Here is an 18,182-nt window from a genome sequence, read left to right as displayed (position 1 = left end):
AAGAAAGAATTTTAACGTATATATTAACCATACATCATTAAACAGTTCAAAATTAAGTCAAAACAACCAGCATCATAATGATTTTCCACTATCCACACATGCAGGTACACGATGTCCAGATAGCAGGACATTTAATGCATCCTCATAAACACCTGCGCAGATTGCTGTTACTACAAAATAAATAACAGCAAAAACATCAATCTTACAATCTTCATCAAGGTCTCAGGGTAAAATTCACATGGATGCAGAGGAGAAAGTGTCTTTTTAGTATGTTTTTGCACTATTCTAATCTCTTTTAAATGATGACATTAATTTTTCAAAGGAAAAAAGATTCCCAGTCTCTCAAGTAATAAGAAAAACTGCATGCCTAAAATTTTAAACTATTTTTTAAATGGCGCACATGACAGTGTCTTCAAATATATTTTATGGGAACTTGCACATTTACTTAATGTTTGCAAATATCTAAATAAGCATAGTTTACATTAGTATAGAGTATTTCTGATATCAAAGTCAATATTAGACCAAAACAAAGCATTCTTCAACATGGTATAACAACTTGTTTATGACATTTAGACATAATTAGACATATTTCCACACAACTAATGCTATTTTTTTCCTCCGTGACTATTAAAAGTCAGTCTAAATGTGAGAGTTTGCCAGCAAAATAACACCACCACAAGCAAAACTGTACCTTAAACTCATCTCCAGCATAGAGTCAGAGTATTCCTGTGTTCATAAGCGACGGGAGAGAGAATTAAAGAGACAGACAGACAGAAAGAGATAGAGAGAGACAGCATAAGGAGGAGGAGAGTGAGAGAAGTGCATGTGGGATGAAGGGAAGAGTGAAACAGAGGAGCTCAAGAGAACAGTGAGGGTTCGAGAGACACAGACAGAAGGACAGAAGGGAAGATGAGCCGAGGGAGGAGGAGGAGGAGGGTGTTTCATGGGCGTGTGTGTGTGTGTGTGTGTGTGAGAGAGAGAGAGAGAGAGAGAGGCGGGAATGCACACGGGTTGCTGTCTGTGTGCGTGGAAAGAAAGGAGAAAAAGAAATGTGTATGCGCACTTATTAACCGAAAGCAAACAAGTGAACATCATAAACTGTAACCTCATACCGCTGTTGAGAGGCTGCGAGCATCATAACAGGAAACAGACAGAAGAAAAGACGGAGAGAAACAGGTTGATGAGCAGTCTCCCTAGAAACAGCAGGGAACAGCTGTCCTGTGGTTTCATGTTCACTCGCTGCAAACAAACTACAGCCAACGACACGCCATTAAGAATCAACCAAACTATCTGCGTAGTTTCAATCACGTGTTGACAAGATAAACAATGTCTGAATTGTGCAACAATATTTCCTGTCACTGTGCGAGACTTCCAATTCTTTAGCCGCTACAGATAAATAAGATAAACCTCTGCGCTGCAAAACTAGTGTGTTTACGATTATGATAGTAAATTACAATATGATACCAAATATCGGTTTGTACAGTTTTTGTAGTTTAAACAACTTGGGTTTAAGTTGGAGGTAAGGCATGAAACTAGCATAATGCACAAATAAATAATGTAACTGGTTCATTCAGCGTTAGCTAGCTAGATTGTTTCCTAGTCCTAGCGTGGCATGTCATCACTCGTGCACTTAAGTTATAGTAGACAGCTTCACCGATTAAAACAGAAGTATCTTAGCACTATAGTCTGCAATGGAAACATTCTACTTTATTGCTTCAAAAAAATTATTATTATTATTATTTAACAAAGTGTTCTGCTTAGACATGTTGCACTGGGATCAAAATCATTAAATATAATTTAAAGCCTGTGGTCAACTCTGTTAATTATAATGTTAGCAGTTTGTTGCATCGCTGTTGGTGTAGGTGTGGGACGAAGGACATAGAGGGTTGTGTGTAAATAACTGTGTGTGTGTGTGTGTGTGTTTTCCATCTTCATTGTCTATGATATCTATTATTGAGATTGGCCCCCTGGTCAGTAACCGGATACGACTGGACAAACACAGCTAACAGAACTTTCCAATTAACTAGCCACCGACTGACTCTGTGTGACGCTGAACACAAACAACAGATAATATAGTACAAACGGAAAAGTAGATGAAAGGAAAGCAGGGCTGTATAAAGGGTCACAGATATAACCTGATCCCGAATTATAATTTATTTAATTGATAATGTGTTTCGCTTTGAAATGCAGGAAGACAGCTGGATGAACTGCACCTCCCAAAACAAGAAATCAAGTTGACACAGGAATTGCACGCTCTGTATTTCAAGGATGCAGGTGAGCTGAAGTTGTTTTGGTGGTTCATAGACACTCCTACACACAAACCCTCCCCAAATTTGCCTGCCAATACTCTCTGGAGGGCAGTGAAAGACCTCCAGGAGGGAGGAAGGGAGGAAGGGTTTGGGGTCTTCCGCTGTTCACTATCATACGCAGGATGAAATGTATTAAAAAAAGAGACCTTGGATTCAAACTATGGGCCCTTTGTTAGATTTTCTCTGTTGTGTGGATAGTTCGGGGACTGATATCCATCCAGTCTACATTCACACCTCAGATGCTGTCAGAACTGAGAGAAAACAGGAAAGTTAATCAACACCAGCTAATGAGTATTCACTTCCTACTCTGTGTTCTTGACGTTTTTGGCATGTTTTGTGAGAAACCTGCCAAAAAAAAAAACGTATACTTAACATGAAAATTTTAATAATTAAATAATATAGGATATTTTGCATTGCATCTTCTATTTTCCATGACCCTGTGATTTTATTTCCTGTTTTATATCGTCAGGAAGGAGGGAGGCGCATGCTTAATCTAGACAAAATTTGATTGGATAATGAATTGTACACGCCTCTGTGTGCAAGATGAGTCATCGATATTTTTACTCCTCCAAAAGAGATGCATATGTATGCTAAAAGAAAAAATATATTTTCATTCCCATAATGCAAGAAAAATATCCATTCTCATTAATGCAATGAAACAACAAATGCTAATTAAATTGTAAAGTATTAATAAAGCAAGGTAGTGTTTGTTGTATTGCCTTTGTTTTTACTAATTTAAATAAGAAACAAAAAAATATGGCAAAAGGAAAAATCTAATGATGAGTTTCATTAAAAATAATAGGCATTACACACACGAAAAAACTCAAACTCAAAAAATTTCACTCAGAAATTGCTATTAAACTTCAGAATCATAAAGAAACACCAAGTTGTTAAAGAGTTAAATATGCCATTTTGAAGTACACAAACTGAAATAGTACTTTCCTGTAAAATGTACTCCAATAATCAAACCTCATTTTTTACACTGCATTATGAGACTCTGTTAATGGTCAGGAACATAATGTCAGGTTTAATTTTCTTTATACAAAATGCAAATGCAACCTGGTCCTGTGTTTGTGAGATCTACCAAAAACAAGTAAAACTCTCAGCTCTAACCTTGGTCTCGCTATCAAAAACAAAACAGAACGGATAAGAGCAAGACAAAAAAAGAAAGAGGAACTGCAAACTCATGTTACTGTGGCGAGGGCCAGACCGGTGTCCATTTCCCTTTAATATTGTAGGGAGGTAATAAAGAGGAGAGAACTGAAACCAGCCCAGCTGACAGTGAGGCCAGATAGGAGCAGCCATATGATCCCATCAAAGCCAGCCTGCCTTTTACCTGAGCTGCAGCGTCTGTGCTGGAGAGCGCAGAAACCAGAACGCTGAGATGTTCTGTCAGCCCGGCTTTATAAACTGACCCTGACGCTGGAGCATGTCAACATCAATTCACTGCAACCAGATAACCAGCACTCAGAAACACACACTGCATGCTGTAGGCTACAGAGAGATCCACAAATATGACAGTCCAGTTTGTCTCAGTCTGTGTTTGTTTTTTGTTTTTTTTGGACATGAGACTTGGATGTTTAGTCTCTATAAAGTAGAACTGAAAGCTGCATTTCTATCAATAATTTAAAAAAAATTTTAAAAAAATACTCTCCCTCGTGTTGTTCTAAACCAGTTTGGCTTTCTTTCTTCTGTGAAACACAAAAGAAGATATTTTGAAGAATGTATGGACAAAAACAATGAAAGTCAATGGGGTCCAACATTCTACCCTACTGACTTTCATTGTATGAGGGGAGGGAACTTGAGGTCTTTTCCAAAATATCTTCTTTTTGGAACAACACAAGGGTAAAAATGACATTTTATTTTTGATGATTTATTCCATTGAGACTTGGGGGTTCCCCAGACATGAGAGGCAGGGAAGGGGAATGTTTCTTAAAAGCTGAACTTTTTTTAAACGTGTCAAATGTGAGAGGCTGCAAAAGATGCGTTTCACAAAATCATTGTAAGCTTAAGTTGTCTGTAGCTCCATTGGTGGCAATGGGTCTACGATAGGCTTACGACGATTTTGGGAAACGCAGCCCAGAATGTGACACACTGTAAATAAATAAAAAATTGAAGTTGGAAATACAACAATTGGAGTATGTTTCACAAGAAATGACTATTTGTGTCTCTGTGTGTTAGAAATTTCCCCTTTAATTCAATGGTACTTGCTGTTTCTTTGGAACGATTTCTGAAATTTGAAACTTCAGTGTAGCACTGTTGTGGAAAGTATCTGTATGTAAACATACAACCACATTTTTTTTTTAATAAGAAAAAAAAAAAATCTAATATCTAAAACCCCCTAAAGTAAATGTTTTTGGTCCACTTAAAAACTCATGAAGACATAACCAAACATCTACAAACTAACCAGCCAGTTAAACATTTCAAAACATGAACACCATTACAAGCTGCGAGTCACATGTTGAATCAAACCATTAAAAGATTCAGGTAAAGCAAAGAAACCTTCCCTCACGGGACGGGAGAGAAAGATGGGGCAAAGCAACGTGGCATCCAGATTCATCCGGGACACTGCATAGTTCTCATTCCTCACAGATGAGAAGTGAGGTGAGGATGAAGGGGGAGATCTTTGGGTGAAACACAGGAGTACAGTAGAACAATAGCCCTCCCAGCCCTGCTAACCAAAACACAGGCCGCCAGTGGAGACCAGAATGCCTACAGAGCGCTAACAATGCCAAGCAGTCAAAATACTGAAGCCTCTACGGTAACAGAGCAACATGAAGGACAGATACACTCAACAGGTTATCTGTGGTGTAACACAAGTCACAAGAATACTTAAATGCTGCAAATTATATGTTGGCCTTATGCATAGCATAGGGTATGTGCACAATGTTTTCAGTGTAAATTTCACCATTAGAACATGCAAACAGATTTTATACATACTCTGTACACTAAACTTGCACAATGAGCCTTAAATGTTTTTGTAGTAATTAGTTTGTCCACAAGGTGGCAACACTGGCCCGGGCTGTTGTTTTAAAGTCGAGCAACAAAGGAAACTGAACAACAGCACAACAGAATTGCAAGAAATCAGTCTTGTGCACAGCTGCATCCAAGTATGCTGAACCGTGGACGAGCGCCGATGGACGAGCTCAAACATGATCGTTTTGTCTCAACATTAACCGCAGTGCGGCGACTTATAACACCGTTTGCTTTATCGGGTGTCCCGAGTTTGAATCCCGCCCCACTCTTTCTCAACCACTTCACTTCCTGTCTAATCTAAACTGTGCTATCCTAATGAAAAAAAAAACATTATCATTCTGTTTATTTTAAGCATGCGCTGCAGTTTTGTCGTCTGCCACTTTAAATACTCAAGCTCTTTAAAGTCTTATTGCCAGGCAATATTTGTATCATTCATCAGCTAGAAAAGTCACTTTCAAACTGATTCCCAACCATATATGTCCTTTGTGTTGTTATCATTATAGTTGTGACATGGAATTAGAGCGATAATTAAAACTTTATAGTTTTCACCCTTGGTGTCTATGTCCCGTTACTCATGCTTAGGGTTAGGGATTTCAACACACATATACATTCTATGTATATGAATAATGCTTCAAAGCAAATTTATGATTACGACTTATGAACATTTAGGATTTTCACCTGGCGGTTGACAAACTATTAAAAAAATTATCCAGAGTCATATCTAGAGACCAGAATATCGTAGAGACTTAGGGGTGGGCTCTTTTGACTTATGTCAGGAGGAAACCAGCTAGAAATTACCCAGAACACCCTAGCAACTGCATAACAACAAATTTAATACCATTCAGAACTGGTCAGTTCCAACCCCTTTTTTATCAGGCCAGTGAGTTCTGCATGTCTGCGAAACCCGAATGTTCTCCAGAAAGTGTGAAAATCAACTTAGTTTTGAAATACTTCCACAACTGGGCCAACCGAAGGCCTGCGAGCTCATAAACTGCTGACAAGGAAGAATGGCATCTGCTGAAATAGCAAAAATCGCTGGCGAATTTACTCCACAGGATCAATGATGAAGTAGCAAGATGCGAGAAGATTTTTCATAATACCTTCAAGGTCTGACATTGCAGGCATTACGAAATATACAAATACAGATGGACTCTGGCAATGCAAACTGATTTTACAGAATTAAAAAAAAAACTGTTATCGGGAACTGATGATGGAATATGAAGTGTAAAAGAAATAACAGGATTTTCTAGTCATATGACTGTGGCATTCTTCACAGAATTAACCCAACACAAAATGAAAGTCACAAAAAATGGGTGACGGAGGGGAGAGGACTCTTGGTGTGATGATAGTTGGGAGACCGAACAATATACTGTATTATTAAAATAAATATGGCAATGCATTTATAATGTATTTTTGAATAAATTAATTGATTTATAAAAATAAAACAATAACACCATTTAGCTATATACGATGCTTGTTTGTTTAAATTAGAGTTTGAAATGGTTTGTTTTGTGTTCAGGTTATGAAGAAAAAGAAATTGCCATCTTACTGGTCTCTTCAGTCAAGTCGACACCCAATAATGTCCTGTCAATTGCTCTGCTGTTTTGTCAGAGAAAATTCAATAGTGTCAGCAAAGTGTTTTAGGAAGGATATTTGAAAGTCTTCCAGTGACAGCATCTCTGGTTTAATAGCGTGCACTCTTGGCGAGAGCAAAAAAAGGGGCAGTAGCTCTAAAGTGCTGCCAAAAATGGAGAAAAACTAGGCATTTGGGATTTTCCCACCATCATTTAAGAGAGCGCAGCGTTTGGAAAAAATGAGTTTTTTCAACAGGCTGAGTCATGTTTTGACAGTGCATGCTTTCTTTTTTTATACTGGATGCTTGTGAATAATGGGATATTGGCATGATAATAGAACACATGGGCATATGACATTTGATGTGAGTTTTACAAGCCTGAAACATCAGTGGAAAGCTCAGCGAATTGGGCGAACCTGTTTGAGGCTTCAGACATGATGCTTTGGTTAACCAAACGGCATCTGTTGTGCCTGAGTTTGGCAGACTGGAAGGGATTTGCGCTGGGGGAGACGGGGGTGTGTCTGGCGTGGCCAACCCCTCGAAATCCACTCCCTGTAATTTACTCTGGGCTGTGTTTGCCACATACTTCACTACTGAATCATTCCCAAACATCCCTCCAGTTACAAGAAGCAACTTTTACTATATACGGAACAGCATATTACCAATCTTTCATTCTACACATGCTGTAGTATTTCTGCAGTATGTATATTTTGTATGCATAGAATACTTGATGTATACTACATGTGCTAAAATGTGTAGTATACAACAGATCAGTGACGAATTAAACCATAAAATCTTAAAAATCTATTCATTGACACAATATTTGGTCAGGTTGCCAAGAGGTAAACGAATAGTTTACCCAAAAATGAACATTTACTGAAAATTTAGTCACCGTCAGGCCATCCAAGATGTAGAAATATGGAGAAATTCAGCATTATATTACTTACTCGCCAATGGATGCTCTGCAGTGAATGAATGTCATCGGAGTGAGAGTCCAAACAGCTGATAAAAACATCAGAGTAATCCACACCACTCCAGGCCATCTTGGAAAGTGAAAAGCTGCATGTTTAAAATGTCTTGATGGATTTGTTTCTTTCAAACACACAACTTTTTGCTGACGGACTGGAGTGGTGGGGATTTCTGTGATGTTTTTATCAGCTGTTTGGACTCTGAATTCAGAAATTCAAGGCGTTTGAATTGTTTATCTTTTTAAATAATTCACACTCGCTTTAAAACCAAGTAGGCGGTATACACTGTTCACTATGCTAGTACTACTTAGCATTTCTAAATTGTACACAAATGCATTTTTTTTATTCGCTGTTATGAATTTAGCATTAATAATTACTCAAGAATGGTTTTTAACGGTTTAACGAATTGTTAAATAAATGCACTTCGGCGGGAAACCGGTGTAATTTGAACTGCTGAGAAGCGTTAGTGCCTTAAACCTCGAAAAAATATTCGACAATGCATTACTTTCCTAAATGTTCCAACATTAACACTGTATGACAACATCTGATAGTTTTCATCGCTATTACCTCATAATAGATTAAACAGCTCTGCTAACCTTCACAAAGACAACACTCGTCCACATCAGCTGTTAAGATAATGTAAAGTGCTTCACCTTTCACCTGAATCTACAAATGCTTAAACGTAGTCACATGATTGTTGTTCAGTTTTCCTAAATAAAAATGCGAAACACAATTAAATGGGAGGGACTATGATTGGGATACCACACCGGCCCATGGGAGGGAGGGTGAACATACAAGAGGAAGATGATGAATGGCAGGAAGCCGGGGATTTTGCCAGACGTCAACAACATCTCTTGCTGTAATCCTCAGGATGGATGGAAGCACGACGTTCCATTACAAGATGAACACCTCACCTGAGCACAGGCTGTTGGTCGAACTTGGGAAAAAATGAGCTGGATATGACCGTCTACAAACATTGACAAAATGGGAACTCTCTCAAAACGTGTTTTGTTCAAATTTGAGCTACACTTATGTGATTCCAAATGCTGTTGACCACAAATGAAGATGTTTTGAGGAATGCTTATGCTGCTCTTTTCCATACAAACAAGGCAGGGGCAGTCAAGCCTTCAGAAAGGACAACACAACACCATAGAAATACCATGAAAGTAATCCATGACTCATATTCCAGGTTTTCTGAGAACCAATGAGGTTAAGTATAGTAAAGTATAATAAAGATAAACTTTCTACTTCCAAATTGTACATGTGATTTGACATGTACAGTTGTTTCAAATATAATCCTACTTTTTTTATTAAATCTGAGTATGTCATAAGACATGGTTTAAACCATTCGATTCATATGGATTACATTCACAATGCCTCTATCAACTTTTTGAAGTGTTGAAGTGTTGGTTGTGTGCACTTTCAATGGAGAGATAGAAATCTCTCAGGGTTTATTAAAAATATGTGTTTCCAGGATTAAAGAAAATCTCACGGGTTTGGAAAAATGGAACAACTGATGACAGGCAGTATAGTTACTTATTGTTATTGCCATGTCACCATCTAAGGCTATCTTCATGATAAAAACTGAGTTGCAATAATTCAAGAGTTACATAAACTCAAAATAAAAACCAAGAAAGCAGAAAAATATAGCAGTTAAAATTATACAAGATTTTGTTCCCAATGAAAAGATCCATTATTCATGGTAACAAAATAAGGAACTCTCTGACAAGAGCCATTGTTGCTTTTGTTGTCTCCAGATCATTTTTTTCTCCATCATTCATTATAATGTGTGACTGCAATCATCTATGTGAGACCAAAGACAACCTTTGAGTTAGCAAACTCTGAAAAAGTAAGTAGCATTTCCATTTGAACATAAACTGGATTGTATTGGGTCAAAGGGTCTTGCTTGGTTGACGGCAGCGGAACAAGACGTTCGCAACCATTTTACTTCCACAAAGAGATACGTTCCTGAGCAAAACAGGACATTAAACAAAACAGTGCTGCTTAGAAAGGAAAGAAGCGGTGTAGTGTGTGTGGAAATGAGGGTAGTGTCCATATGGCAGACATGTGAGTGGGCGAAACGTGTCACCTTCCTACTGAAATCCACAAAAAACAGAAATGGGAGATTCTGCACAGCTGAGGAACAATGGCACAGCATTTGAATCTGAACAGGCTGAACATCTTTGAATGTATATACCTAAAAGGTTGGTTATGTCTCAGTGCAAGACTAGAATGATGGTAATTGGACAAAGAAGCTGGCAAATGTGACATTTAAGGCAAAACTCGATTTCAGTTCAGCCATGCCACATGCATGCCTCCTGCAATATTGCAAAAGGGTCAAAAAAGGTTCAAGATAAAGAAAAGGAACATTTTTTATATATTTATGTCGGTTTTGAAAATGTCATCTGGTGTAACCATCGAGTAAAAATATATTTCCCTATCATCTTAAATACATGCGAATCTACACATCTAAACCATTATTTTCAAACATTTTACATGTATTTTACAAATATGGTGAATTATTGATTCATAAATATAATCACATTTTGGGGAGTCACACCACATGACACTGATTTGAAAGTTTTCAAATTATTAATAAGCCTTCATAAACATGATTACTGTTATTATAAAAGGACCGTTTCATCACCCTGACATTTTGGACTTTATGTGCCCAAAAATATGAATTACTTCAGAAATTATAAGGATGCTCGACACAGAAGAGCCAAGTCACTGTATGTAAGAACTGCTTTTTTATATAAAGTCATAGATTTGGACCAAACAGAATATGCATCACGTAAATAATGTACCCAAAAGACTACACTATATGTTTTTTTTTACTTGTCACCATGTTGGTGTGTTGTGGGAAAGTGTAATGTGGTTAACCCAAGTGGTGTGAACACTGTTACCGCCTAATACAAGCAGGAAAATACTACTAATATTAGCAGCAAAGTGTACATGCACTGATTCGGCGTGCGGTGTGAAACACGATTTAGTAGGTACCACTTAAAAGACCACTCAGCTTAAAGATATGTGCTATCAAAAAGCTGCATCTTCTTTTTCACATGCCGACAATACAAATAGACCAGCAGCTTTAAGATCTTCATAAGGTCTCTGGTCCCTGTGAGGCCAGCCATCACATGACAATGTTTTTCTCTGTTGTGCTCTAGGCCTTCATAAAATAAAACAAGAGCCTTCTCCATTCTGGTCTCAGATCTAGAGGTACAGTCCAGTCCTGTAACCTTCTGCTCTGATCTACAGAACAGCAATTCTGTACATTTAATAAACCGTCTTGCACTAAAAGCAGTGATCTAGGATCAGTTTGTGTCTTTCATGTCCAAAGGAGTTTGATAACATGGAGAAGGAGAAGCCGATGGCTGATGAAAAGCACTCACTTCCTGCCATGCTTTGTATGTTCATGGGCTGAAGCCTGTGACTCACAGGTGTAGATTAGCTATTTGACATTGAATTAAACTCTCCCATTTAAATCATCGCAGACAAATGGTACCTCAAAATAAGAAAGTTTTTTTTTGCTTAGCAGGCAATAAAATAAATAAATAAATAGGCCAACTTGCATTGAATGAGGAGTCTGATATCTAGTGGCCGAGCAAATCTTGATAACCAAATCTTGGTAAACACACATTTGGCGGTTGGCACTGACTTTCAATACATGGGGAAAAAATACCATGGAAGTCAATGGGTACCATGAACTTTTGGTTACTAACATTCTACAAAATATCTTCTGTGTTCAACAGGAAAAAAACTCAATACAGGATTGGAACAACTTTTGAGAGCGAGAGGATGCTCAGAAATCCCACCTACCGACTATTATCTAAGTTTCTGCAATGTTTTTACCGATATGGGCTGATAAAAGCAATCAAAAGACACATCAAAGCGTTGAGTAGATATAATCAAATTAATTGGTCTGGCATTGCGCATTTTAACAAACTGTCTTATCTGATCAATGCAAAGTCCAAACTTTGCAAAATTTTGCACGAATAGACAACTTGACTGTCTAAGGATGTATGCCAAGTTAGGAGAAAATCTTCCTACAGGGGGCGCTACAACTGAAAAAAAAATATATATTTTTTTATGATCAAATGTGTATGCATCTTCTTTTGGCAAATGGTAATGAGCTTTTCTATATCCATATTTAAATATCACTACTAACAAACATGGCTGTCATCACCCAATTAAATTTCATCAGCTTATATGTCAAATCTGATCTAAATAGCTGACCATTACTAAATTTAGATATGCGCTATAGATAATTTTTGCAAATAAACCTAGGTTGTTTGTCTGATTTCCCTAACATACTTAAAGTATCATATTATATTAGAAAAATACATGCATCACCGTTTCAGACATCTGCATAAGCCTTTTATTAGCCGTGATGTTTCGACGAACAGCTTTTAACATCCAAGAAACTAGAAACAAGAGTTTCTTGTAGATTATTAAAATGTTCTTCACATTAAAAACATTGTTCTTTTAGGAACTGTTCATTGAAAGGTTCTTTGAGGAACCAAAAATTGGTCTTCTATTGTATGGCTACAAAAATAACTATTTGGAACCCTCATTTTTAAAAGAGTTCTATATTCTTAAATACATTCCAAATATAATAATAACCTTTCAGGGAACGGTTCTTAAAAGACCCTTGTTTTTCTGAGTGTGAAAGACATTTTAATAATATAAAGCACATTTTTTCAATATAAAGAACCTTTGTTGCAATGGAAAGATTCCATGGATGTTAAACGTTCCTCATGGAACCAGAAATGCCATAAAGAACCTTTAAGTGCGTAAGAAGGTTTGCCATTCTTAGAATAATAAAAAAAGAGGTTCATGTAAAAATATCAAACATTTCAATGAGGCAAGACCTTGAATTAAATGTGAAACCCTTCATGCAATAAAGAGTTTGATAGGTATTCTGCTACATGGGTGTTTTTTTTTTTTGTTTTTTTTCAGGCCTCTTATGCAGGAAGCATTGGCATAAAGCTCATGATGTAACTCACCACAATCTAGCAGGGGAACTTCCTCAACATCTCACAGGGGTTTGAGGGAAGGCTCAGCTATCATGCTGCTAACTATTCCTGCACCCCACACTTCGCCTAATTATCGCAGCTCAGACTTATCAGGAGGATACTGACAGGATGAAACATTTCCTCCTGAAGACAACATTAGTCTAAAAGTGAAATGTCTTCTGGATGAATCACCCACATGAGGCTGCAAAGTGCCCACCACACGTCTTCCATTTTGGAGCTATTGTGATTGGGTTACAATGCATTATAATGAACTGTAGGAGCGATCATTTCTAATTCATGTGGGACAGAAGGCTGAAGTTTTTTTTTTTTTTTTGTGCAACAGCAAAAAAAAAAAAATAGTGCATTATTTGGAGAAAGCTCACAATTTTTTTTAAAGAAATGTACATTAAATGCACTTAATTGTCACGAAAATAATATGACTGCAAAATCATCTTCATGATCCTAAAATATGCAATTTCTGTATTTTCAATGGGACAAGTTTTCCTGAGCCTAGAATATGATGCACTTCAGAATTATTCACACAAACGCATAACCAACTTGTGCAATTCAAGGTGTGTAATTCTGACTAAATACATACAATATCATGTAGACTTTTTTGTATTACAGGCATAAGGATTGTGGGGTTAAATGGACAAAAAAAATCATAATGGTCCTTCTAAAATAGGCATACTTTTCGTTATGCAAAATATAATTTCCTATTTTTCTTTATTTTAGTTGAAAAAAAAAAAGACTTTAAAATAAATTTTTGATATGTTTCCATGCTCAAAAACCACAAACATTGTTTTGTTTGGAGCACAACAACTACACCTTTATGAATGAGGGCATTGGTCCTGCTGAAGACTGGTCGGGCAACATCTCTCAAGTACACTTCGGACATTACCTCAACAAGGTCGATGATTTAGGTTAGAGGGCACTTGTGGACGCAGGTCAGACAGAAATCAGCTAATTTGTTTCTAAATTACATCACTATATCACAAAGCCTTAGTTGGCCATGACACACAAACACAAGCCTCCACAGAAGCTCGGCTTTAGCACTTAACCTAAATAATTGTGCTGCAATCAGTGTCGAAAGTAGAATTTTAGCAACTACCTTCCTTTTTCCTCCTTACTTCTGTTTTAAAATCTGGAGAAAAAAAAGTTCACAACTAGTTATAGTAATATAGAGCTGCATTTAAAATATTTACCAAGCACTTCTTTGTATTAAGATTACAAACAACATTATTTTATCTGTAGTCTATATTCAATTGTTTAACAAAAGCGTCAAACTAATTAGGTTTGACTAATGCACTCTGTTCCATTGCATCACAGTTGGCTGACACCAGGACTCTGTCATAACTGAAGTAACACAAACTGAAGCCCTCAATACCAGGTTTGATACACACCTTAAACTTCCACGTTTATAAAAAGCCAATGGGAGACACAGAGGCAAAGTGTGAAATGGGCATTCAGTCTTTCAGAAGCAGATTGAAATCCCCACACTGGGGAGATGTGGGAGTTGTGTGATGGTGGAAATCCCCCGGGAGTGTGAAAAAAAATTAGCTAATGCTTTCGCTTCTGCAGCACTGCAACAGCACTTTATATGCATTACTAAGTATACTGTATAATAAAATTAACTGTGGGAAAGATAAGCATGTTAAAAAGACTGAAAGGTGTAGTGCTATTATAGGAAACTGCTGTTCTGTGTGGATAACGTGAGAAGTTATAAGGAGCTAAGACGCTGAGGCACTTCAGCAATAACCAAAACACAACCATAACTTGCGTAATTCAAGGTGTGGAATAGTCCTTTCGATAAAAACATGTTTTACTAGCGATTCCTGAACACGTCCTTTATGTTGAGTCGGATCTTTTTGATGAATCATTTGAACTGGTTCACTAATTGATTCTTTCATGAATTGGTTAAAGAGTCAACAACTCACCAACTCAAACTTGGCTGTGTTTGAAACTTTATGTAGTGCACTATTCGAGGTGTTCGAAACCATAGGGAACATTATCAAGTGCACTCATTCAATCCCATAATGCACCTTGATAACTCAGCTCGTATGCACTTTGTGGTGCCAAATTGGTTGAGGAAAAGGCATCTACAGCACTGCCCGCAAAGTCTGTATTCACTCGATTACTTTCATTGACTCATATTCATGTAGGAAATAGTGAATTAATAAAGTGATGTCGGATACAGCCCATGAAATTCAGTTATATGCAAATTGGGAATCAATCACTGAGGATTTATATAATGCAACAAACAGTTACCATTCAGAAATATTACAAATAAAACCTACTGGAATATGTTTATGATCCGATAACAGTTTTATCAGCATGCATATGAGTCTGTTTGAATGAATAAATAAAACATGCAAAACTTCACACTGAAGTGAACTGAGTCACGTATTGTAACTGCACATTGTATTATATATTCTAAATTACTTCATTAACAAAATCAAGTAATAAACAATACTGTATGGTGTCTAAAGACAGTAAGCGCGCGAAGCATGTCAGGGTTCGCTTGACGTAGAGAATCACTGAGCCGATTGTTTTTTTAACGAACTGTTCGAAAGAACCGATTCCGCGAAACGATTCACTACAAAGGAACAGCAAAGCAGCAATGTAATAAATGAGTAAAATATCATATGTGCAGCACGCAGTCCTCCGCCCACGTGAGTGTAAATAATGATAGCTAAGCACACTAAACAACACCACATATATAACAGGTAAACGATTAATAAAACGCTCGAGCTGTCGATACTGTAAACGTACAATGGAAGCGCGCTGTTTATCGCCACGCACTGACTGTGAAAATGTCGCCAAACGTAATATCGCGATATAAAGACGAATATCGCGTTATTATTTTCAATCCTCACATAAAACTCAGTTCAGAGCGTCGGAGGATGAAAGCGCCAGGAAACAGTGTTTTCTAGACAGATTCGCCTCAGAAACGCCCCTTCACGGCTTTAAAATGGCAGCAGCACATGAGGAGCTCTTATTTCCTTAATTCTTACCACTTCACCAATCTGTTCACCTCGAATTCACGCCGTGTCTATAGAAGAACAAGATTTGAACGCAAACGAGGAGTGGTTGTATAACAAAAGCTAGCAGCAAAACGAAATTAAATCCTAAACAAACCCACTTCCTTGAATCGAACTTCGATCATGCTATATACACAGCTATACGCCCTTACTTTGCATCTCAACAACATTAAGCGATTATGAATGTTAACCCATAAGCGACGTGCATCATAATTTTATCACAATTTTAACACAAGCCAAAAAAAAAAAAACGTAAAGTAAACGACTGTCACTTGACACTATTTCCATTTGCATTTAAAATATAAAAGCAGCCTATGGCTACATCTTAGCAGTTTACACGCTCGCTCCCTCCCCCACTTTTCCTCCCATGCCTTTTCTGACGTGCCATTATTATCATTATACACAATAATGCAAACACTTCAATACGAGAACAACTCAAGAAGCGCGCAATAGGAAAATAAGACACTGGAGACTCACATACCCATCCATCGCACAGAGCAGAACAGAGGCGAGGTGAAATAACAATGCAAGCACAGGGAATGAAGAAAGAGTGCTGCTGTTGGTACAGTTCGACTCCCCAACACAAATTCACTCTCAGGCACAAAGGCACGCATACACTTCCTGCTCCTGACGCGAACACACACACACACACACACACACACACATATACATGTACAGACGCTTCTCTGTACAAAATGGCCTCCCCTTTCAGCAGACACACCTTTGAAGAACCGAGTTATATTTTTGTTTGCTGGACGTTTTGCTGAAAGCACCAGAGTACAGTTCGCTACGGCGCGCGATCACAGTGAAGTGCCACGCGTCCGCTAGTTTCAAGCCCAGCGCGTGCGTGGGGTCATTTGTAGATGCTATCAGCACTATAAGCTGTGTGGAGGATATTTCCGTTCTTGGGATATATTTATTAATTAGGGTAATGGGCTTTGGGGAAGTGCTTTAAGAGCTTGACACTTGCAGTAAACACGAAGTCGATGCATTCAAGTGTCAAACACTTCCTGGAGCGAGCTCCTTTATGAACCATTCTGGTGCATTAAATTATTACTTAATAAATAATGTCCCTGTTTGGTTTTAAATAATGACTATTTTTATACGCGTGTCGTCTCAGGGCAGCAGTGAAGAGATGTTATCTTCTCTGTACCTGAAGCGTGTAAGAACTTGTTTCACTTGTTGGACCAGCTGAACTGCAGTTTTGTGCTCATATGGTGTGTGTGTGTGTGTGTGTGTAACTAAAAACTGTGTAAGTAGCATACATGTAAACCATTCCAATGCATGGAGAATATGAATCTGCTGAAATCCGAACAGTAGTTTATTCCAGGGAGTTTTAAACTAGGGGTCCTGGGTCCCTCAGAGGGCCTGTGGAGAAGTTAAAAGTGAAAAACAGTGTAAAATAAATAACTAAAATTGCATTTACATTTGATTCAAATAAATATATTATTCCAAAAAAATAAATCATCTATTAAATAAATTGATAAATATTTTTTGTACTTTTGTACAAAATGAATGACAATATAATTATTATTATTTTTTTTTTAAATAATTAATTAAGGGGATCATATTTAGGGTAGATTGAAACCCATGGATTATAGTGTCTGCTTGACTGTTTATATTGTGCTCTTGAAACAATCGCACATTGTTATGGTAGCATTGTTAAGAAGAAAAAAGATATTAGGAACAATAATATAATCACAATAGATGATACACAACAGTGTAGGCAACCCAGCGGAGCTGAAAAAAATAAATAAATAAAAAAGGAAAAAAAGTCAACAAAACTGCAAACCTGGGTAAATAATTTATTTAAATATTATGTATTACAGATTCATTTCTACCAGCGCGCACCAGAACACTAGAGGGCGCTACAGAATAAGCGTAATCAGCACAGAGAGTGAGAAAGAGATTGTAGTTTTTAGGTGTAGAAATACAAAAACGTGTAATATTAATAATAAATTATATTTATTTATTCATTTTTAACAACTACATACATTTTATTTTAAGGAATTTTAACATACATACATATTAATTTGTCTTCTTTTTAATTTTATACACGATTTAAACAATATAGTGTTTTGTTATAAAGCAAAAGGGCTGAATTCGGCGCATTTTCTCTCTCTTTTGTTTTTATTTTTCTACCTATTCTAAATGTTGTTTAATAGAGCCTACATTATGAATGAAAATGTCTTAGTAGCCCAGTTGTTTTGGTTACTATTGCAGATAATCATAAAAAGGTGCATTTCCTAGCTAATTTCGTTTTTATCCTTAAATAATAACATTCGTAATAATCGTTTATT

At 37.2% G+C, this 18,182-nt stretch overlaps 1 protein-coding gene across 7 annotated transcripts in view; it reads right to left on the bottom strand.

The window, feature by feature from the left end:
* LOC127965891 (polypyrimidine tract-binding protein 3-like) overlaps nt 1-16,540 on the bottom strand; it is a 62,435-nt gene extending 45,895 nt beyond the window's left edge. The window contains exon 1 of one of the 7 annotated variants that reach the window (XM_052566596.1): nt 16,364-16,540. Coding sequence is in view for 4 of the 7 variants with exons in the window: in XM_052566600.1 (XP_052422560.1) it covers nt 16,364-16,496 (133 nt within the window). In the remaining 3 variants the exon portion in view is untranslated. Of the gene's footprint in view, nt 1-691; nt 884-16,359 lie in introns of those variants that run through there. The other 6 variants (XM_052566600.1, XM_052566601.1, XM_052566595.1 and 3 more) reach the window with 6 other exon arrangements.
* Nucleotides 16,541-18,182: the final 1,642 nt, after the last annotated feature.

The sequence above is a fragment of the Carassius gibelio genome, chromosome B10, assembly GCF_023724105.1.
Source record: "Carassius gibelio isolate Cgi1373 ecotype wild population from Czech Republic chromosome B10, carGib1.2-hapl.c, whole genome shotgun sequence".
Taxonomy (NCBI): domain Eukaryota; kingdom Metazoa; phylum Chordata; class Actinopteri; order Cypriniformes; family Cyprinidae; genus Carassius; species Carassius gibelio.
The sequence above is the reverse complement of the archived record's forward strand: the minus strand, read 5'-3'. Positions and strand labels throughout refer to the sequence as shown.